Source organism: Manis pentadactyla, chromosome 2 (genome assembly GCF_030020395.1).
Source record: "Manis pentadactyla isolate mManPen7 chromosome 2, mManPen7.hap1, whole genome shotgun sequence".
Classification (NCBI taxonomy): Eukaryota; Metazoa; Chordata; class Mammalia; order Pholidota; family Manidae; genus Manis; species Manis pentadactyla.
In genome coordinates this window covers 81,755,471-81,778,843 of record NC_080020.1, presented here as the reverse complement: position 1 = coordinate 81,778,843, position 23,373 = coordinate 81,755,471, and the positions used below count along the sequence as shown (strand labels likewise).

Genomic DNA, 23,373 nt, shown 5'->3' with positions numbered 1-23,373 from the left:
TCCACACAGAATACTTTGCAGCCATTAAAAGGAATTAGGCTGTTCTATATGCTCTAACATGGATATGCAAAAACTGCAATGTACAAAACAGTGTCTGGATAATGCACTATCATCTGATTTTGTTTTAAAAGATGTAAATATAAATACTTGTGCATGCACAAAATCTCTAGAAGGATACACACACAAATGAGTAATAAAGTTGGCTCTAAGAGAGGAAAATTGGGTGGCTAGTGGTCAGGGGTGGGAGACTCATGTTTCACCAAAAATCTTTTTGTGCCTTTGGAATTTTGTGCCATGTCTATACTGACAATTGTTCAAAAGACTGCTCTGAAGTATTTTAAATATATTAAAGGGAGATAAAGAATAAACTGTTCTGAAGGAACTTAAAACATCACAGGGAGTAAATCTGTTCATTTACAGTATTTACCCACAGTCTTTTTTGTGTGCCAGACTCCAGGGGGATGTGTCCCTGCCTTCATGGGGCTTATGTCATCAAGGCGATTAACCTTCAATATTATCATAACTAGAGAAAGAATGTCTCGTCCAAGGGAAGCAATAATCAGAGAGCAACTTCCAACAATCTCAGTCTTCCTATCACCATCCAGAAATAAGTGAAAATAGTCTGAGTTCTCCCAAAACAGATCAGCACTAGAAAAAGGAATAGTGACAGAAGTACAAGTAATTTAAAGTTGGAACAGTAAGAGATACATTAATAGCTGACGATAAATAGTACATGAAAGCAAGAAACAGAAAAAATTTAAAGTAACTACAAAACCAATCACATAATCACACAGTATAATGCAAGCATTCTCCAACTAGGGACTCAGTTATGCTGCAAAGATGTTTACTACAATCAGGTGTTTAGAGATCTTGGTAGGCATGTTTTTCATAGGAAAAAAATGTTATACTTGGTGTTAAGCTTCACAAGCTGTCTGGCAAAAAGCTTATTTATCCTTTAATTGTTTATTAAAGCAATTTAATTATTTCAATGTGCATGAAACACTTTCCACAGAATACTATATATACTGTGTATAACTATGCTTCTAGTAAGAAATACTCAAAATCCCAACCTGAATGCTAAGAATGCCTCCTAACTCATTGTAATCCTTGTCATAAAAGAAGTATTGACTCTTCTACCTCCTAGGAGGCAGAATGAGGGACTGTAATAGAAGGACAGAGTCAGTTAGAACCAAGGCTTGGGATTTCAAGGCAAGATCAGTTTATCTGTCCTTTCTTCTTCCTGCTCTTCTCTATTCCATCCCCCATACCAAAGAACAGCACTGAAATGGACAAAAAAAAGTTGAGCAGTGAGACGGAGGATTGAAGGAAGACAGCATTCTTCCCTATTTCTATACAGAGAATCAGACCTTATCAGGACAGTGAAAAAGAAGGAAACAGAGAGACCAAAACTGAGCCTAAAGCTACAGCTAAATTTACAAAAAAGAGGGGAAAAGAAGGGAGGGGAGGGGGAAATCCCTAGCCAGTTCAAGAAAGGAATCACTCCATACATTATACATAGGTATATGTAAATTAGGGATTAGTACTCTACTGCAAACAACACGTTTTCACTTCAAGGGATTTATTTAAACAGTGTAGAGATTATTTTGGCTTGTGCAACTAAAACCCTGGGGAGTATATACTTCAAGGTTGTCTGATGCAGCAGTTCAGCAATATCATCAAAAACTTTGTCTCTTCACTCTGCCATCCACTGTAAGTTTCATGCCTAGTGCTAAAGGATGCCTACACCGAGCTACATGGAAGAAAGTATTTCTGTCCAGAATTCCAAATATTCCAAAATATTTCTGTCCAGAATTCTGAAATGTACCTTGTTTAGTTAGGTCAGCCTATATCACATGTTCATCTAGAATCAATTTTTATAAGGAGGAAACAGACTCTCAACCACTCAGAGGCCCACTCCTGAAGCTGAAGGTGGAGCAGTTTCCCTCCAAGAACATGTTCTGTGGGTATGTGGGGGAGGATGGTGGATACTGGAATGAAAATACAGGTAAATATCAAGGTAAGAAAAAACAGATACTAAGGAAGCAGCCACAGCATTCAGATGTTTGTTCACTACAGGATGTTCTCAATGAAGATCCAGAATTGTTACAAAATATTATGTATAATATTGCCCATTTAAAAGACAGAAAACCATTAGAATTATTCTTTTTACAAATGAACAAAAGCCAAAGTTGGCTCTTGAGACTACTTTTATTTAACCTAATACTAGAAATGCTACAGCAATTTTAACAGAGTAACATAAATAAAGAAAAGAAAAATACCTATTTTGAGACCTATGTATTTTCTAATTCCAAAAGGATATATAACATACAAATAAATGGTAATAAACACCTTGCCCTTGGTTGGGGAGACAGGTAGAGAAGATTGAGTTACTGTATATACACCTGCTAGATTTTTAAACCTACAGCAATGACAACTGTATAACCTATGGTATTGGGTTAACAATTAAGCAACATTATCAACAATAAATTAAAATCTTTCTCAGAAATGCTGAGCCAAACTTAAGAACTTAAGGTATCATAAATAAGAGCAAATATCACTGTCTCAAAAAGATATCTGTCCTACCATGTTCCCTGCAGCATTATTTACAATAGCCAAGATTTGGAAGAGACCTACGTGTCCACTGACAGATTAACAAAGAATATATGTACATCTATATTTATATATAGTGGAATACATATATATGATGGAGTATTATTCAGCCATACAAAAAAAGGAAATCCTGCCATTTTCAACAACATGGATGGACCTTGAGAGCATTATGCTAAGTGAAATAAGCCAGATAGAGATAATACTATATGAGCTTATATGTGGAATCTAAAACAACCAAACTCAGAAATAGAATAGATTGGTGGTTGCTAGCAGTGGGGGATGAGGGTGGGGGGCAATGAATGAAAGGTGGCCAAATGGTAAAAACTTCTAGCTATAACATAAATAAGTTATGGGGATATAATGTACAGCATGGTAACCATAGTTAACAATACTATATTGTATATTTGAAAGTTGCTAAGAAAGTAGATCTTACAAGTTCTCATCACAAGAAAAAAAATTATACCTGTGAGGGGACTGATCTTTAACTGAACTAACTGTGGTAATCATTTTTCAATTATATGTAATATAGAATCATATTATACATCTTGGGCTAATACAATGTTTTATGTCAATTATGTCTCAATAAAACTGGAAAAAAAATTTTAATTGACCTAATGATATGGGAAAGAAACATCTAAAAAGTAATACTGTTGGCCTTCTTAGGTCTCAGCAGCTGATCAACCCCAGCACCAAGATAGTTTTTAAGGACCTACTATCCAGACCTCTATCTGCAGGCTTCTCCTTACCCCCAATGCATCCTACACTGAATGCACAGTCCTGGAAATGGACAATGTTGCCCTTTCTAAAGGACCCACCTTCCCACCAGGTAAAAACCCTGGGTTGCCAAAGACATATATATAGTATTCTGCACAAGGAGGAAGGAGGTAAATATGTGATTATGGGGCTGCAGCCTCATACACCTTTCCTCTCTTCATCTGTGGATGCTTGTTTAAAAAGATAATGAAAATAGTTAATTTTTCCATAAAATGAAAAGTAAACAAAAATAGTATTACTAAAATAAAAGAAAGTAGTCTACCAAGCTTTGGAAAGGATATGGATCAAAGAAAGGACTCTTATACAGTACAGTTAAGAATGTAAAACAGAACAATTTCTTTTGAAAACAGTTTGGTATTACCTTATAAAGTAGAACATTCACATACCTTATGACCTACAATTCCACTCCAGAAAATCCAAGAAAAACTCTCATCCATCACTATCAAAGAAATGAACAAGAATGTACCCAGAAATACAGTAACCAGAATAATGCAACTGTCCACTGACAGAGGAACAAATAAATAAGTTGTGGTATTATCACACAAAGGAATATTACACAACAGTTAAAGTACTACATCTATATGTAAAAAGATGGATGAATCTTAGCAACATAACACTGAGTAAAAAACAGTAAATCCCAGAATATCTTTCTTCCAAATTAAAAAGTAACTAATGTACTTAGTAATGTACAAATGATAAAATTATCTAAGACTTAAAAAGCAAGGTAATAATAAACACAAGATTAAAAACAGTAGTTATCCCAGTCCTGGGGAGGAGCAAAATTAGATATATTATCACTATTTTAGTTGTTGTATTAGGTGGTGGACTTATATTATTAATACAGTATTTAAAAATAAATAAATATAGACATACAAGAAATAAAAGAGACCTATGTATGAACGGGAAAGTAAGTAGTGCAAATCAAGAATTAAGATTAATTCAATTCTGCACAATAAAGATCCAAAGTAATAAAATATTGCTGGGGCAAAAACAATTTGGATCCATTCCTCAAAGCACATATTAAACTGTCCTTAATTTTTAATTTTATGGTTACCTATTTTAGAAAGTTTATAGCAATATTAATCCCAGCTGTGGAAAAAAAAAACTATACAAAAGTTTAGTGTAATCTGATGAACGAAATACATATTTGGGGAATTTTTTCCAAAAATCTGTCTTTAAAAAAGAGCTTCAGCACTTAACAAGAGTCTCAGCTATCAGAAAATATTTATGTACAATACCTTATTTACTAATATAAATAAGTATTAGAGTGATTTATCTTGTTAGAATTAACTACAAGCAATTCAAAAGTCTCTGTCTCCATTTTTCATCTATCCAGAGTCACTGCTAGTAATCTTAATGTTATCCATTCCAAATGAGAAAATACCTTGCTTGACGGCACCTGGATCTCATCTCTCAACTCCCATCAAGTCAATTCAACAATGCTAAGCACCTACTATATAGTAGACAGTAGGCTAAAGATACAATGAAACAGTCTTGCACTTCTAGAATCTCAGAGTTACATAATACTTCTCAAAGTGTGGCTAGAGGAACATATATAAAGGAATTACACAAAAGTTTGCAAAAGATACAAATTCTTGGACCCTGCCTTTTATGTGCAGAATTAAAATCTTAGGGGGCACAGAGCCTAGGTGCTTAAAAAAATTATCTAGTACACTGATGGTCAGTGACTGCAATGGGGTATGGGGAGGGACTCAATAATATGGGTGAATATAGTAACCACATTGTTTTTCATGTGGAACCTTCATAAGAGTGTATATCAATGATATCATAATAAAAACAAAAAAATTATCCAATACTTTTTTGTTGTTGTTATCATTAATCTATAATTACCTGAAGAACATTATGTTTACTAGGATCCCTCCTTCACCAAGTCCCCCCCAAAAACCCCATTACAGTCACTGTCCATCAGTGTAGTAAGATGTTGTAGAATCACTACTTGTCTTCTCTGTGTTGCACAGCCCTCACCAGCCCCACTGCCACATTATACATGCTAATTGTAATACTCCCTTTCTTCTTCCCTGCCCTTATCTGTCCCTTCCCTCCCATTCTCCCCAGTCCCTTTCCGTTTGGTAACTGTTAGTCCATTCTTGGGTTCTGTGATTCTGCTGCTGTTTTGTTCCTTCAGTTTTTCTTTGTTCTTATACTCCACATATGAGTGAAATCATTAGGTATTTGTCTTTCTCCGCTTGGCTTATTTCACTAAGCGTAATACCCTCTAGCTCCATCTATGTTGTTGAGAACGGTAGGATCTGTTTTCTTCTTATGGCTGAGTAATATGCCATTGTGTATATGTACTACCTCTTCTTTATCCATTCATCTACTGATGGACACTTAGGTTATGTCCATTTCTTGGCTATTGTAAATAGTGCTGTGATAAACATAGGGGTGCATCTGTCTTTTTCGAACTGGGCTGCTGCATTCTTACGGTAAATTCCTAAACTGGAATTCCTGGGTCAAATGGTATGTCTAGTTTGAGCATTTAGAGGAAACTCCATACTGCTTTCCACAATGGTTGAACTAATTTACATTCCCACCAGCAGTGTAGGAGGGTTCCCCTTTCTCCACAACCTCGCCAACATTGGCTGTTGTTTGTCTTTTGGATGGTAGCCATCCTTACTGGTGTGAGGTGATATCTCATTGTGGTTTTAATTTGCATTTCTCTGATAACTAGCAATGTGGAGCATCTTTTCATGTGTCTGTTGGCCATCTGAATTTCTTCTTTGGAGAACTGTCTGTTCAGCTCCTCTGCTCATTTTCTAATTGGATTATTTGCTTTTTGTTTGTTGAGGTGTGTGAGCTCTTTATATATTTTGGATGTCAAGCCTTTATCGGATCTGTCATTTACGAATATATTCTCCCAGACTGTAGGGTACCTTTCTGTTCTATTGATGGTGTCCTTTGCTGTACAGAAGCTTCTCAGCTTTGTGTAGTCCCACATGCTCATTTTTGCTTTTGTTTTCCTTGCCAGGGAGATAGGTTCATAAAGAAGTCGCTCATGTTTATGTCCAAGAGATTTTTGCCTATGTTTTTTTCTAAGAGTTTTATGGTTTCATGACTTACATTCAGGTACTTGATCCATTTCAAATTTACTTTTGTGTATGGGGTTAGACAGTGATCCAGTTTCATTCTCTTACATGTAGCTGTCCAGTTTTGCCAACACCATCTGTTGAAGAGACTGTCATTTCCCCATTGTATGTCCATGGCTCCTTTACCATATACTAATTGACCATTTATGTCTGGGTTAATGTCTGGAGTCTCTATTCTGTTCCACTGGTCTGTGGCTCTGTTCTTGTGCCAGTAAAAAAATTGTCTTGATAACCATGGCTTTGTAGTAGAGCTTGAAGTTGGGGGTCACCCCACTTTCTTCTTCCTTCTCAAGGTTGCTTTGGCTATTTGAGGTCTTTGGTGTTTCCATATGAATTTTTGAACTATTTTTTCTAGTTCATTGAAGAATGTTGTTGGTAATTTGATAGGGATTGCATCAAATCTGTATATTGCTTTGGGTAGGATGGCCTTTTTGACAATATTAATTCTTCCTAGCCAAGAGCATGGGATGAGTTTCCATTTGTTAGTGTCCTCTTTAATTTCTCTTAAGAGTGTCTTATAGTTATCAGGGTATAGGTCTTTCACTTCTTTGGCTGGGTTTATTCCTAGGTATTTTATTCTTTTTGATGCAATTGTGAATGGAATTGTTTTCCTAATTTCTCTTTCTATTGGTTCATTGTTAGTGTATAGGAAAGCCACAGATTTCTGTGTGTTAGTTTTGTATCCTGCAACTTTGCTGTATTCCTATATCAGTTCTACTAGTTTTGGAGTGGAGTCTTTAGGGTTTTTTATGTACAATATCATGTCATCTGCAAATAGTGACAGTTTAACTTCTTCTTTACCTATCTGGATTCCGTGTATTTCTTTGTTTTGTCTAGTTGCCGTGGCTAGGACCTCCAGTACTTTGTTAAATAACAGTGGGGACAGTGAGCATCCCTGTCTTGTTCCCGATCTCAGAGGAAAAGCTTTCAGCCTCTCGCTGTTCAGTATGACGTGAGCTGTGGGTTTATCATATATGGCCTTTATTATGTTCAGGTACTTGCCCTCTACAGCCATTTTACTGAGAGTTTTTATCATGAATGGATGTTGAATTTTGTCGAATGCTTTTTCAGCATCTATGGAGATGATCATGTGCTCTTTGTCCTTCTTTTTGTTTATGTGGTGGATGATGTTGATGGATTTTCGAATGTCATACCATCCTTGCTTCCCTTGGATGAATCCCAATTGGTCATGGTGTATGATCCTCTTGATGTATTTTTGAATTCAGTTTGCTAATATTTTGTTGAGTATTTTTGCATCTACATTCATCAGGGATATTGGTCTGTAGTTTTCTTTTTTGGTGTGGTCTTTGCCTGATTTTGGTATTAGGCTGATGCTGGCTTCATAGAATGAGTTTGGGAGTATTCCCTCCTCTTCTATTTTTTGGAAAACTTTAAGGAGAATGGGTGTTATGTCTTCTCTGTATGTATGATAAAATTCCGAGTTAAATCCATCTGGCCCGGGAGTTTTGTTCTTGGGTAGTTTTTTGATTACCGCTTTAATTTTCTTTGCTCGTAATTGGTTTAATTTTTGTGTTTCTTCCTTGGTTAGTCTTAGAAGGTTGTATTTTTCTAGGAAGTTGTCCGTTTCTTCTAGGTTTTCCAGCTTGTTAGCATATAGGTTTTCAAAGTATTCTCTAATAATTCTTTGTATTTCTGTGGAGTCTGTTGTGATTTTTCCTTTCTCGTTTCTGATTCTGTTGATGTGTGTTGATTCCTTTTCTCTTAATACGTTTGGCTAGAGGCTTATCTCATTTTCTCAAAGAACCAGCTCTTGGTTTCACTGAATTTTTTCCTATTGTTTTGTTCTTCTCAATTTTGTTTATTTCTTCTCTGATCTTTATTATGTCCCTCCTTCTGCTGACTTTAGGCCTCATTTTTTCTACTTTTTCCAATTTCAATAATTGTGATATTAGACTATTCATTTGGGATTGTTCTTCCTTCTTTAAGTATGCCTGGATTGCTATAAGTTGGGGCTTGTATTGTTGTTGTCATTTGTTTCCATATATTCCTTGATCTCTACTTAATTTGTTCGTTGATCCATTGATTATTTAGGAGCATGTTGTTAAGCCTCCATGTGTTTGTGAGCCTTTTTGTTTTCTTTGTACAATTTATTTCTAGTTTTATACCTTTGTGGTCTGAAAAGTTGGTTGGTAGGATTTCAATCTTTTGGAATTTACTGAGGCTCTTTTTGTGGCCTAGTGTGTGGTCTATTCTGGAGAATGTTCCATGTGCACTTGAGAAGAATGTGTATCCTGTTGCTTTTGGATGTAGAGTTCTATAGAGGTCTATTAGGTTCATCTGTTCTAGTGTGTTGTTCAGTGCCTCTGTGTTCTTACTTATTTTCGTCCTGTGGATCTATCCTTTGGAGTGAGTGGCGTGTTGAAGTTTCCTAAAATGAATGCATTGTATTCTCTTCCCTTCTTTAGTTCTGTTAGGATTTGTTCCACATATGCTGGTGCTCCTGTGTTGGGTGCATATATAATGGTTATATCCTCTTGTTGGACTGCACCCTTTATCATTAAGTAATGTCCTTCTTTAGCTCTTGTTACTTTCTTTGTTTTGAAGTCTATTTTGTCTGATACCAGTATTGCAACACCTGCTTTTTTCTCCCTGTTGTTTGCATGAAATACCTTTTTCGATCCCTTGACTTTTAGTCTGTGCATGTTGTTGGGTTTGAGGTGAGTCTCTTGTAAACAGACCATCTATATGTGTCTTGCTTTTTTACCCATTCTGTTACTCTGTGTCTTTTGATTGGTGCATTCAGTCCATTTATATTTAGGGTGATTATTGAAAGATATGCACTTATTGCCATTGCAGGTTTTAGATTCGTGGTTACCAAAGGTTCAACATTACCTTCTTTAGTATCTTACTGTCTAACTTAACTCGCTTATTGAGCTGTTATAAACACTGTGTGGTGATTCTTTATTTCTCTCCCTTCTTATTCCTCCTCCTCTGTTCTTTATATGTTGGGTGTTTTATTCTGTGCTCTTTTGTGTTTCCTTTAACTGCTTTTGTGGGTAGTTGATTTTATTTTTTGCCTTTAGTTAGTATTTGGTTGATCTGCTTTCGTTGCTGTGATTTTTTTCTCTGGTGACCTCTATTTAGTCTTAGGAGTGCTCCCATCTAGAGCAATCCCTCTAAAATACCCTGTAGAGGTGGTTTGTGGAGGCAAGTTCCCTCAAGTTTTGCTTGTCTGGGAATTGTTTCATCCCTCCTTCATATTTAAATGATAATCGTGCTGGGTACAGTATTCTTGGTTCAAGGCCCTTCTGTTTCATTGCATTAAATATATCATGCCATTCTCTTCTGGCCTGTAAGGTTTCTGTTGAGAAGTCTGATGATGGCCTGATGGGTTTTCCTTTGTAGGTGACCTTTTTCCTCTCTCTAGCTGCCTTTAAAACTCTGTCCTTGTTCTTGATCTTTGTCATTTTAATTATTATGTGTCTTGGTGTTGTCCCCCTTGGGTCCCTTCTGTTGGGAGTTCTGTGTACTTCCATGGTCTGATTGATTATTTCCTCCCTCAGTTTGGGGAAGTTTTCATCAATTATTTCTTCAAATACACTTTCTATCCCTTTTTCTCTCTTCTTCTTCTGGTACACCTATAATGCAGATATTGTTCCTTTTGGATTGGTCACACAGTTCTCTTAATATTGTTTCATTCCTTGAGATCCTTTTATCTCTCTCTGTGTCAGCTTCTATGCATTCCTCTTCTCTGGTTTCTATTCCATCAATGGCCTCTTGCATCTTATCCATTCTGCTTATAAATCCTTCCAGAGATTGTTTCATTTCTGTAATCTCCTTCCAGACATCATCCCTTAGCTCTTGCATATTTCTCTGCAGTTCCATCAGCATGGTTATGACGTTTATTTTGAATTCTTTTTTCAGGAAGATTGGTTAGGTCTATCTCCTTCTCAGGGGTTGACTCTGTGATTTTGGTCTGTATCAAATTCTTCTGCCTTTTCATGGTGATAGAGGTATTTGTGCAGAGCTGGCGCATGTGTCAGCTGGGAGAACATCCCTTCTTGCTGGTTTGTGGCCTTCCTCTCCTGGGAGAACAGCGACCTCTACCGGCTTGTGCTGGGTAGCTGTGCGCAGACCGCAACTCTGATTCTTGCCCAGCTGCTGTGGAGTTAAACTCCGCGGTTGCTGTGGGCGTGGCTGCCTCAGGCTCTTGCTCCAATATGGCAGAGCCACATCAGAGGGGAAACGGGTGGAAGGCTGTTTATCTCCTTGAGGGGTCTCTGAGCTGCGCTGCCGCTCAGGGGTTTAGGGCACCCGGAGTTCCCTGGGATTGCCAGATGCTGAGCTAAGTGTCCCAGGACGCTTCCATCCAGTCGTGGGGTGCCTGTCCCTTTAAGACTTTCAAAAAGCACTCACTTTTCTTTGTCCCAGGAGCGCCAGCTGCAGGGACCCGCTCACAGGTTTTACTGTTCCGTTTCCCTAGTATCCAGTACACCACGCACTGTGTGTCTGTGCTCTGGTGTGGATGGCTAGGGCTGGGTATTTAGCAGTCCTGGGCTCCCTCTCCCTCCCTGCTCCGACTCCTCTCCTCCCGCCGGGAGCTGGGGTGAGGGGTGCTCCGGTCCCGCCGGGCCACGGCTTGTATCTTACCCCCTTTGCGAGGCACTGGGTTCTCGCAGGTGTAGATGTTGTCTGGCTGTTGTCCTTCTGGTTTCTCTTTTAGGAATAGTTGTATTTGTATTTTCAAAAATATATATGGTTTTGGAAGGAGATTTCCACTGCTCTACTCACACCGCTATCTTGGCTCCCCCCTTCCCTTATCCAATACTTTTTAATTAAAAGATTCAAGTAAAAAAATTTTTTTCATTTTAAATGAAAGTATTTTTAAATTAAAAATGTAATTACAATTCAACTCAATTTGCATTATCTACCTGTACTTATTTAGCATCCTTCCCCACAAGTTAAGGGTTCAGTCTCACAAGAACGTCTATATTTCAGATGGCAAATGAAAGCCCAGATTGTTAACTGTGCTTTTGACACTGGCTGTGAATCAGAGGTTCCCAGAATCCTCTCCTTCAGTTTGATTAATTTGTAGAGGAGCTCACATTACTCAGGAAACCAGTTTACTTAATTGAAACTAAAAGTTCCTTCCAACCCTTCTATTAGGGTTGGTCCCCCACCAACAACCCCCAACCTTAAGTTATCTGGAGACTTTGCAAAGTCATCTTATAACAAAAAATACTTGTACTGCTCTCACCACTTTTGAAATTTCAAGGGTTTAGGAGATTTGTGCTAGGAAGTGGAGAAAGACCAAACATATATATTTTTTTTTTGGTGAATCTTTTAGATTGCCATTTTATTTTTAAAACCTTTTATACTGTACAATATAATACTGACACAGAAATTATTAAATATTACTACCCTCTGACCACTATCCAGTTCAAGACATTGAGTTTGGCCAGCGCTTCCATGTGCTGTTTTCCAAACCCAGTGCCCCCACCTGCACCCTGTAGGGCTTGTAAATGCTATCCTCACTTCTATGGTTGTCATTCCCTTACTTTCGTTTAGTGTTTTATCACCCAAGTATCCCTGTAGCTTAGTTTTGTCTGTTCAGGGTTTTTAAAAAAATAAGTTTTAAGAAGTCCCTTTTAATGCATTGGTTTCCTCATATCTTTCTCTTTTTATTCTCCCTTGCAATTTACTTTTTGAAGAAACCAGATTGTTTAACCTGTGCTGTTTCAGTATGGAGTTGGCTGTTGATTGCAATTCTATATTTAGAGTAAAATGAATATATCATTTAGTGATCTTTCCTTAAGATAGTGATTTCTTTTATCTGCAAGGACATTCTTTGTCACATCAAAGACAGTTTTATCCAGATCACTAGGTTCATAATCCTGATTTTGGAGTTCTATTACAATCTTTTCTTCAAAGGTTACAAAGATAAAGGCTTTAAGCAGGAACAAAATGATACTTTTTTTTGCTCCTTTAACAAAACGTATTAATCTCACCTTTCACTTGGATTTATTTACAGTTCATTTAAAAATTAAATTCTAAATTTGCCTCTTAGTTCAGGGACAACTTTTATGTGTTTGATATGAACTTTTAAAAGAATTTAAACATAAAACTCGACTAATCAGAATACCTTGAGAACAAAATCTTTGTATTTTGATTGTGGAGAACTATAGTTCTACATTCTTAAGAGAGCAAACTGGAATTGATGAGTAGCTGCAAAAGAGTCATCTGGCTGTTTTATTATTAGCTAGTAGCTTTTTCTGTCTTGAATGTGCCCATATTCTGGTTACTTGAAATTTCCAGTTATGCAGGTTCCAGTTATCAGTAGTATAGTACTGACCATGGTAATCACACTTATTGCTCATGATGTGCCAAGCACATGAATTTATATGCATCAATCCTTAAAACAACCTGTGATTATAAATATAACTAATTTCCCACAACTATTATGACAGGAAACGAGGGTATTATGAGGGTACCTCTCTTGCTGAAGGAACACAGGAAGGAGTGATAGAGCTGCAGTTTGAATCTAGGTTAGCTCACTCCTGAGCTGATGCTTACATTATCTACCATATATTTTATATTATGTAAAACAGGATAGACATAAAAATCAAAATTATTTTATTTAGACTTAGTATATACATAATCCAATTCATATATATGTTACTTTTTTTCTTAATTGAGATACATACAATAAAATGCAAATCATAGTGTATGGTTTCATGAATTCTGACATGTGCATACAGTCATGTAACCATCACCCAGATCAAGATATCAAACATTCTATTTTTTCCTCCCCCTTCATCTACATCTCCCATTCCCTGACCCTAATAATTACTTCTCTATAATCTAATCCTTAAACTGAAATGATGGTCTCCTTGAAGACCCACTACATATTTCTCTCAAGTTTGGTTATGTATTTGGGTAGTTTTTTTAGTAACATCAGTTGTCTTGGGCAAAACCAATGAAGACACACTCAGGACAAAGCCTGTTTTATCTCTCACATCTCAGGAAAATAGCCATAGTAGGAGTTTTAGAACATGAGGAAAGGAATGGTAAATCTTTTATATATGCCAGTAATGTGTATAGATGGGCATGGGCAGATTGCCTTGGGGTGAAAAAGAAAAAAGACATCTTAATAGAGATATGATTTATTATATTTATTACCAAACATATATTTCTTATTATAAATTACAGTGCCACAGGACTCCAAGGAACTTTTGCTTATATGAATTATATCTATTAATATTTACTGTACTAGAAATTAAAACTCAGAGATTTAAAAAGGATTTTTAAGAATTGAAATATATTTAATTCACTTAAAATAAATGTACATATTAATAAAATAACCTATTTTTATGAAAACTTTTCCATAACAAAAAAAATTTTATAAGAATGGCATCACTTTACATTTTTGTAAATCTTTTAAGTATCTGGATTAATACAAGCATCTGGATTGTCCTATCTTCTTCTGCATTCAATCTGTTGCCATATCACTTATCATACAGCCTCTGGAAAACATTACTGCACAATTGTGAGCAAATGAAAGTAGAGAGGCAAGAAAGGTCTCACTTTTACCTTGCAGACACCCTGAAAGGGTCTCAGAAACCCGAAAGGGCCACTACTCCATACTCTACAAACCAGTATTCTAGTGAATGAACAGACAGCTTAATGCATTTTTAGTACTACATAGTGAAAACTACAAAGTTCTTTGAGGATACAGAGAAGGCAGCACTAACTTTGGAGACAGTCAAGAAACTTCTACAGAGGTGGTGACATCTGACCTGAGACTTGAGACCAAGTCCTTACACACTAGGCCCTGTAAGATCTGTACCATCCCCCTCCTACTTTTTGGAGTATCTCCTATCCCTCCCCCTCTATCTCAATTGGTTGTTGCTCTTCAAACTGGCTAACTTTGCTCTCTTTTTCAAACCTTTGTATTTACTGTTCCTTTACATCTGAAAAGTTCTTCCCCATACATCTCATGATTGCTCTTGGCCATACTTGGACATCTTGAGGTTAAAGGAGAACTATACATTCATATACCTGTGATCCATTCAGGACCCATCCCTTGGGAAATTCTATTTTATTTATTTTATAATATAATTTTTTATATTTATAATATAATATTTATATTATAATATAATTAACTATTATACATGTGCACTAGGAGCTAAACTGAACAAAGTACATGGCAGCACCATTTGTAAAAGTGAAAAACTGGATAGAAAAAAATAAAACTAAATATCCAACAACATGAAAATGAAAAAAACAAAACACTAGATCATTCACACAAGAGAATGAATTAGGCCTGTGTGTCTTAACCTGAATCCCAAAAAATATTAATATGCACAAAAAATAACAGAAAGATTTCTATAATACAACACTCTTACAATTTTAATTTTTTTAATTTGTATTTTAATATTACATGATTCAAAATTATAAGAATTCCCTCCCATCCCTCCACTTATACAGCTTCTCTCCCAGGAGACAAGCAACATGACCAGTTTCTTGTGTATCCTTCCACATGTTTTATGTTATATAAAGTTGTTAAGTGTATAGAACAATACTACAATATAGTTTATGTATAGCTACATATAAATTAAAAGTTTAAAAATATACACAGAAATGATAAAGACCAAATTCAGAATAATAATTACTTACTGGCAAAGATGGAAAGGAATGGACTTAGCAAGGGGTACTTCAAATGTATCTGTAGTGTTTCACTACAGGTTTATTAGGTTTTCTCTAGATATTTTTTAATACTTGAAATAATTCTTTTTCTTCATAAAAGAAAACAAATGAAAAGGAATAGATTTGAGAAGGTAGTTTGGTGTCAGATGGAGTTTAGAATGACAGTATACTAAAATAAGGACATCCATTTGATACTTTAAAATGAATCTAATCAGGAGAAAGCTGGAGAATGGGGATTTACATAAAGTGATACTTGAAGCTCTGAGAGTAAATGTTCAGATGCATGTACACTGTAACTAAGCAGAGCACAAAGGACTGGACCCAAACTTTTGCTAGTTTAAGTTTCCCTGCAACCTATCACTACTCACAATGAGATTTCAATTTATTTATATCCCTACTATTTTTCTTAGGTTTCTAAAAAAACAATCTGGAATGGGTAAGCTATTTATGCAAATAAATTAACAACAGGCAGTTCACACACACACACACACACATACATACCCTCTATGAGAATCAAAAGGAGACTGTTCTGGTTAGTTCTAGGTAAACTACAAAACCTTTTTGACAGACCTTAAATAATTAAACCTTTTTCTACACTACACTAGTCTCCTTAGTTAAAAAAAACAATTCTGTAAAGTTGTTAGCTTTTAAACAAATGCTTGATATAAATGTATTTTCTTATCTTTTATTTCTCTTAATAAAAATACTTCCTATCCTGACACGCTTTTCATTAAGGGTTGTGGTTACTTACAGCTGTTTTGTTGCTCTTTTGAAGTTTAACTAGGGTATTCATCAATCTTTTCCCATCTCAAAGTATCTCACTTTTAGTGCCAGACTCTTGAGCTGTTCCCCCTTATGTAATTGACCTCTTTTCTAGTTTCCTCCATTCATTGATCAATTAACAAATATGTATTAAATGTCTATTTTGTGAAAAGAAATATATTATACACCATCCCTCTGGTCCCTAAAAAAATGAGAAGAACTTAAGAAAATCTTCCTGTATCTTGATATAATTCAACATCCTTAGTTAAATGTGGAACTTTTTAACTTAACATCTAGGTTTGGAGATCAGAATTACAATACCATACTAGTAACCTAAGTTCAAATACACTTCAGTAGATTTATAGTTGTTCAAAAGTTTCAGAGTACATACGTACTTTAGGCAATGGATGCCATATTAAAAGCATACCATCCAGTACTGTTCAGAAGCTGAGGATCACTTAGTGAAAAAATAGAAACCTACTTGTTACAATGACCTACATAGACAAATAAACTCTGAGTTAGGGCATATGTGTATATATAAGGCTCCATAAGATGTTTCTTTAGCACAGGTGAAAGGATCTCAACAACAACAAATAGGAAACTTGGTTAAAATTAAGACATTAAGGAGGGTTTGGAAATAACTACAATCTAGCATTAGAATAGCAAAAATGTCTTCTGATAATTGTGATGAATCACTTACAGATTTTAGAATAGAGCTCTCAAAACCTCACTCACTTGACTATAGGTGTACTTTAGAGTGAAACTGGACTTGGTATATTGAGTTAATGTTAATTGATACAGTATTTTTTAAGCTGTTAAAAAGGTCATTGATAGAGATTTTTTGCTGGGGCTCTGGAGTACGGAATCAGTTTACAGCAGTTTCAGCAGTTTACAGGAAGATGGCCATTACAAAATCCTAGAGATTACTCAAAAACACAAGCTTCATGTTCCACCACAGCTATCAAAAAGATAAACAACTAAAAAGCAAGTTTTTATCACAACTTAAAGAAAGCAAGTTCCAGGGTCTCTTCTGGGGATCAGTAACCATTTATGCTTATATCCTCTTTCCACATTGTTTATATGATGATGATAACAATGGCAACAGTTAACATATATCAAACATTTACTACATATTAGGCATTTGGGCTGTGTTTTACATAATTATCTTATTCAGTTCTCCTAACACTATAAAAAAGATACTATCATTTGCCCATTTTCCAGCTAAGAAAACTGGATCTTTAAAGGTTAAGTAACTTGCCCAGGGTCACATATGTAGTATGTAGTGAGTGGAGCCTGGGATTCCATCAGTTTAACTCTAACAGCAACAGTAACTACAGTAACTATTATCCTGTAACTGATAATACTTAACTGATTCAGTGGCTCCCTATACCTATTAGGTAAAAAAGTCCTTAATGAGTAAAGTTTCATCCACTCATCTGTTTACTGGGAAGACTTTTGTTGATTATTTGTGTTCCAGTATCTTACCAGGTTATTGATTCAAAGATGTAGGTTCTGAGTGAGGCTGCTAAGTAAGTGACATATGATCAGTTACATCTTTGAGGTTATTAAAATCAGCGTTATTTGGGCATCATAGTAAGAATTGTCCTTCTATAGATGTATTACTGGAAATGGAATGTAAAATTGGCAGATCACACATGTAAGCATTTACATTCTAAGGATTCTGGACTATATTATTAACAAAATTTTCCAACCTTGTTTATTACAGATTTTCCTGAGTTCCTACCAAACAAAAAAAGAAATGAAAACACAAAACACATCCACATATACACACACACACAGGTCAAAAGATCTTTCATTTCCACATTTAATTTGCACAATAATATAGCTTATGTTTGGGGAAACCTGGTCAGGAGTGGCCTTAGCTTTCTCCCTTTCCAGCTTGAAGAGACATCTGGTCACCAGCTGTGTAGCTCCTAAGAGTCACTGCTTGCCAAGTAGCTGGCATAAAGTTGTGAAGAGCTGACCACCTGCAATCCATTTGGATACTGTCTTTGACCATCACTTTGGGGAACTGGATACATTACAGAAATTCCCAAAGGACTTGGCTAAATTTCAAGATAGGAAGTTGGTTATTTTGGCTGAACTTACTTTCACTGAAATCAAAGGGGTATATGTATAAGAACAAAAGATTAATGAAGGTCCTAAAACTTACAGAAAATTAACAGGGCATATGTCCTTAAGATCTTCCAGACATTGTCCACAATACTTCTATCCATCATTACTTTAAGTATGGGAAATATATGAACAACTAAAGCTAAGAGGGTAAAACTGTATCTCTATGTTTATGTAAGTATATGTGTCACATTTTTCACTTTAATCTCAGTACAACATGGATATTCAATGTTCAGTAAAACATTATATATATAAATATATATTTAGTAACATGGACATTTTACTTAGTTTTCATTTGTTTTTATGCCTGCTGTACAAAGTATATATCATACACAGCTGTATACCAGAGGTAGAGATATAAAACTTGGGAAGATGCCACAGTTTAGGAAAGGTGCTTGCTTTATTAAAAAAAAAAAATCAATACCATTTCCTCACAGATTCATGATGTAAAATTCTATAATCAAGACTTGTAGATTTGTAATTATGGTATGTCAGCTACATTTAAACAAGAGTGTTAAAAGATTGTTAAAGTTAAACTAACACAATTGCAGTGTGAATTGTCCTAGTCTCATTCTAATCTATTGGTGTCACTTTCATTTAATCAGAAGAAAACTATGGGCCAATGTCAGTTCTATTTCCAATGCCCTAACATTCTTTGTTCACATTGGATTTTAAGCTATTACCAGCCTAAAATGGTTAAAAAAAAAAATACATTTAAGAGACTATTTTTAATCAATTAATTTACTTACCAGTGAGCTAGTTTAGCAGACTATATTGAAATTAAGCTGGTTTAAAGTTACATTGTTCTTGCAGAATTAGTTCTTGAATTTACCATATAGCTATTTAAAAAACAAACTTATTTGATAAACACAAATCCTCCTTGGGAAATAATGGTAAACATATGCCATTTAATATTAGCTGAAATACATTAACAGTTAACACATCAGACCTGTATTTTCTTCTATTTTAGAGAAAATTATTCTCTAAATCACAATACAGAAAAAAGCCACTGTGCCAAGGACTCAAACTTATAGGATGAATTTAAATTTTAATGTAAGTAAGGTACAACACTCAATTCACAGTTGTACTATCAGCAGATAGTCAACAAATCACAGCACACATGCATGCACACACACACACACACACACACAAAATGTTAGCTAGTTACAGAAGATGTACTATAATATAAATCATCCTGGTTTGCCAGTAACTTCCCCAGTTTAATATAGAAGGTTCTACATTCTGGGAAAACCCTCACTCAGTCCACCAAATGGAAGGCAGGAAGGCAGGAGGGAATTTACAGTTATGCACTGGAGAAGAAAATTGGGAAGTAATATTTGGTAACTCCTTGCTAGGGCTGCCAGATTAGCTGTGACTCAGTCACAGAGATCATTAGTTCTAGCAATCTACCCAGAACAGCCAAATAAGAAGAGCCTGCCAGACCCAAACCTACCAACCAATGTCCATTAACACATGTGAATAAAGGCTCAATATCCATTAACACATGTGAATAAAGGCTGCTACTTCAAGAACTTAGTATGATTACCCACTCAGCCCCTAGTGCACACTTCTCTAGTTTCACAGCCAGAATTAGCCCTGGAAAAGCAATCAATCCTGTTGAAGGGGATATTTCAGATGTCCTAGGAGTTAGAGGCTCAGTACAACTCAGCCTCATTGCTGCTGTCCAACTCATCTTACAAGCCTTCCCTAGTAAATGAACTCTTTCCTTGTTCCTAGAGATCTAACCTCTCTTGAAATCCATTTCCAGAAATCAGATCCTTTGCCTTTGTTACCATATGAGGTAACAAAGTTTCTCTAGGACTATCATATTTTGAGGCCCTGAATCTTCTACTTTCCTTTCTAATGTGGCTGCCATCCACTACACTGCACCCACCATTTTGCCAAGGCTTTGAAATGCGCCTCTTCCAATTGTTTGCTCTCTCTCGGTTGTTTCCATACTCCCATCTGTAACATTCAACCTGCCTGCTCAGATTTCTGCCTAAAACCCACTATAGGGAAATTCTGGATCACTGAACTATTCGAGCAGAGTGATTAGACACTAAATTCTAAGAGTACACCCTCCGAGTATAGTCTATCCAAACTGAACTCTAGGACTAATACCTAGAATTATTTCTGGTGGCTCTCAATTTCTGGCAAGAAAACTAAAGGAATTGGGGACATGCATGGCTTTAAATCTCTTCTTCCAAATAAAAATTGTGTCTTCTGAAGAGAAATGAGGCTATAGTAAATGAACATCTGACTAGAAAAAAAGTGCTGAGAACAAAAATTGGATTTTAGACAATTGTTTCAAGAAATCAACGAACAGAATCCCATTAACACAACCAACATGTGTGAATCATGAAATCAAGAAGTCTCTGAAACTATATTTGGAAAAAGAAAAATGCGTATCTTTTTATTATGAAAAATGTTATACATACATATATATACACACAGAATGAAGCTCCATGATCATTCAGCCCCAACAATTATTAATGTTGCTGTATCTGCTTCATCTATTTTTTTCCTTGCTGAACTAAAACGTATAATTGAAAAAAGAGGAGACTAAGGCAGAAGATGGAAAGAGTCATAGTAAAATAATTTCCAGGAGAAAAATTAAGAAGAGGAAATAAGGAACACAATTTATGGATTTAGATGGCTATCTACCCAAGCAAAATATGAGTAATAAACACCTGGAGTAGAAATTTTAGGTTTGCTAAAAAAAACATCATTTTAGCACTTATGAGAACACTACACAAAATGTCAACAGAAAGCCATGAAAAAAAATGTAGAGATTTCCATTAACTTATAAGCAATTTGAAACATTATACTAAATTATGAAGGGGTTTCACAAAAACAATAAATTTATTAAAGCACAAAGGATCACGATTAAAGTTTGGTAATGCTCTGTTATTTAAATAAACTAAAGACAACACTATTTCCAAGCAGCTTCCACAGCTACTTGGGAATTTTTGAAAGCCTATGAACTTAGCTTATTAATTATCTAAATGAGTGTGTTTTCTCTAGAGTATGTATTGTAACCATATAACTACTTAAACTGAATTTTATAAACGAGTATAGATCATTAGGATGCTAAAGGTCATACAGGTTATTATGGGAAACCACCATTAGAAGTTATTTCTCATGACTTTCAGTCTAAAGCATTCTCTATTATTACTTCCCTACCTAGATTACGTGAAGTGACATAACGAAAGTCAGTCTAGTAAAAGTTACAACATAACTCTGGAGAGAGACGGTGCAAATTATTTCTATTTTCAATTATACATCTTAATTCCCCTATTACCACACATTTTTAAAAATACTTTTTAAAGCATTGTAGCTTAAAATAAAAATTTGTAGATGATTTTCCTTACTCTACCACTAACTAGCACAATTATCTTAGACAAGTTTAGTTTTTCTATTTTAACTTCATTAAATTCCCGTTTCTCATCTGTAAAATGGGAATACAAACAGTACTTTAGTTAACATTTACTAGCCGGTCGCTATTTGCCACATACTGTGTTAAAAAGCATGGCAGGACTTTATTCCAAAAACTGCACAAGGTATTTCATTTTACAAATGGGGAAACTGAGGCACCATACAACGTAGTAATTACCAACACATAATAAATTATTAGTTATTCTATTAATCAATAGTCAGTATTTGAACCCAAGCAGTCTCACTTCAGAAAAGGTTGTGCTCTTAACTACCATTCACTTTATCTCCTTCCTACCTTAGCAATAATGCTTCTAGGAAAGTACAGTGCAACGCTCGCAAAGTCTAGGATGCAATATTCTAAAAAGTGAATTTATCCTCCCCTTTGCCTTGTCCTTCCTCTGGTAGAAATATGAAATAAAGGGAGATAAGGTGGGCAGAGAGGAAGAAGCAAGATGGCTAGCCATCAGACATCTGCAAAATAACCTGCTTCTTCAGAGGGCTGTTTACCTTTTCTCTTGGAATGCCTTATCAGAAAGTTTGATCTTGGGTCTAAACAATAAAGTTCTCATGTACACTTAAGTGTCAAACAACAATCAGAATGACGGCCAGCTACTAGCCTGACCACCCAGTAGTTATTTAAGTAGCATCGCACAGGCTTTGAAGCGAGCATTAGGGAAGTTGGAAGAACGTGCTGGAAGTTCACGCCCCAGTTCTTAAAGACTGCGAGTCCCGCTTGCCAAGTCAGACCACAGGGCTCCAAAGGGGCTCATGTTTCATGAGGCCCAGCCTCTCGGCGTCCCCCTTTAAACTCTCAACTGGCTTGCGCGTCCACCTGAGGGCTTATCCTCCTCCCTCGCAAGTTGTCCAGGGAGACCGCGGCGCGGGCGCACAGGAGTTACGACCAAAGCCGGCAGCCCCCTCGGGGTGGGAACGCCGCCCCTCCACCCCCCGACCACGGGCGCCGAGGGGCGGGGCTGGGGCCGCCGCCGCCCAACGGGTGGGTTTTTGAACAGAAAGCGAGGGGAGTGGACGCCCGGACCCAAAGACTCGGGCACCCACGCACCCCGCTCCAGCCTAGCCCGTCCCAGCCCGCCGTGGAGCCCCAGAGGAGGCCTGCAGTTTCGCGCCCGCCTCGGGCCTGCGCTCCCCCGGGCCTCTCGGGCCGCCATGAGGCGAAGGAGAAGAGGCTCTGGCGTCTGCGCCGCGTGCGGCTCCTTACCGCTTCACCACGCCGGTTTTGATCTTGATCTGCCTCACGCGAGGATCGGCCATGATCCCTCGAGCGCCGCGAGGAGGAGGGGCGGGGAGTCGGGGTAACCGTGGACGGAGACTGCGCGCAGGAGGCGGGTGTGTTGGCGTAGCCGCCGCGACCCCGCGCACATGCGCAAACCCCGGCGCAACGCAGGTGACTTGGCCACAAGGCCGGCAGGGCGGGGGAGCCGGAGTCGCGGGCTTGAGCTAGTCACTCCTCGCGCCCGCTGTTCGTGGCCTACACCAGTTTCCCCCTTGGGGAACCTGCCCTCGTCTCGATCGGAGAGCCCTCCTTTTAGTGCTTGAATAGCCCTCCTTACTGTGGACACAAGTTATACTTTTTTCCCGGTCTCCGCAGACTTGGCGTTTTGGGAAAGTTCGGTATCAACCCAAAAGTTGGTTTGGCCGCGACTTTGCGAGATAATCCGTTTAATGGACGGATTGACCTAAAAATTATATTAAGCATTTTTTTGAGTCCTGGGGCAAAACGATGTATGTTTAATGAAGTACACTACCATCATGCAAGCAGTCAAGAAAATCCTTACCCTCTACCTCAGACCCCTGCAAAAAATGTTTGTAGATAAGTTGCTCACAAAGTTAATAACCATAGATAGGACTTGCAAATCATCACCTC

At 37.0% G+C, this 23,373-nt stretch overlaps 1 protein-coding gene across 2 annotated transcripts in view; it reads right to left on the bottom strand.

The window, feature by feature from the left end:
* The window catches only part of TBCA (tubulin folding cofactor A), an 83,924-nt gene extending 61,059 nt beyond the window's left edge, over positions 1–22,865 (bottom strand). Inside the window, exon 1 of one of the 2 annotated variants that reach the window (XM_036914131.2) lies at positions 22,708–22,865. In XM_036914131.2, the coding sequence (XP_036770026.1) occupies positions 22,708–22,760 (53 nt within the window). In that variant the 5' untranslated portion in view covers positions 22,761–22,865. The remainder of the gene's footprint in view (positions 1–22,707) is intronic. The other variant, XM_036914132.2, reaches the window with a different exon arrangement.
* Between the last annotated feature and the right edge of the window lie 508 nt (positions 22,866–23,373).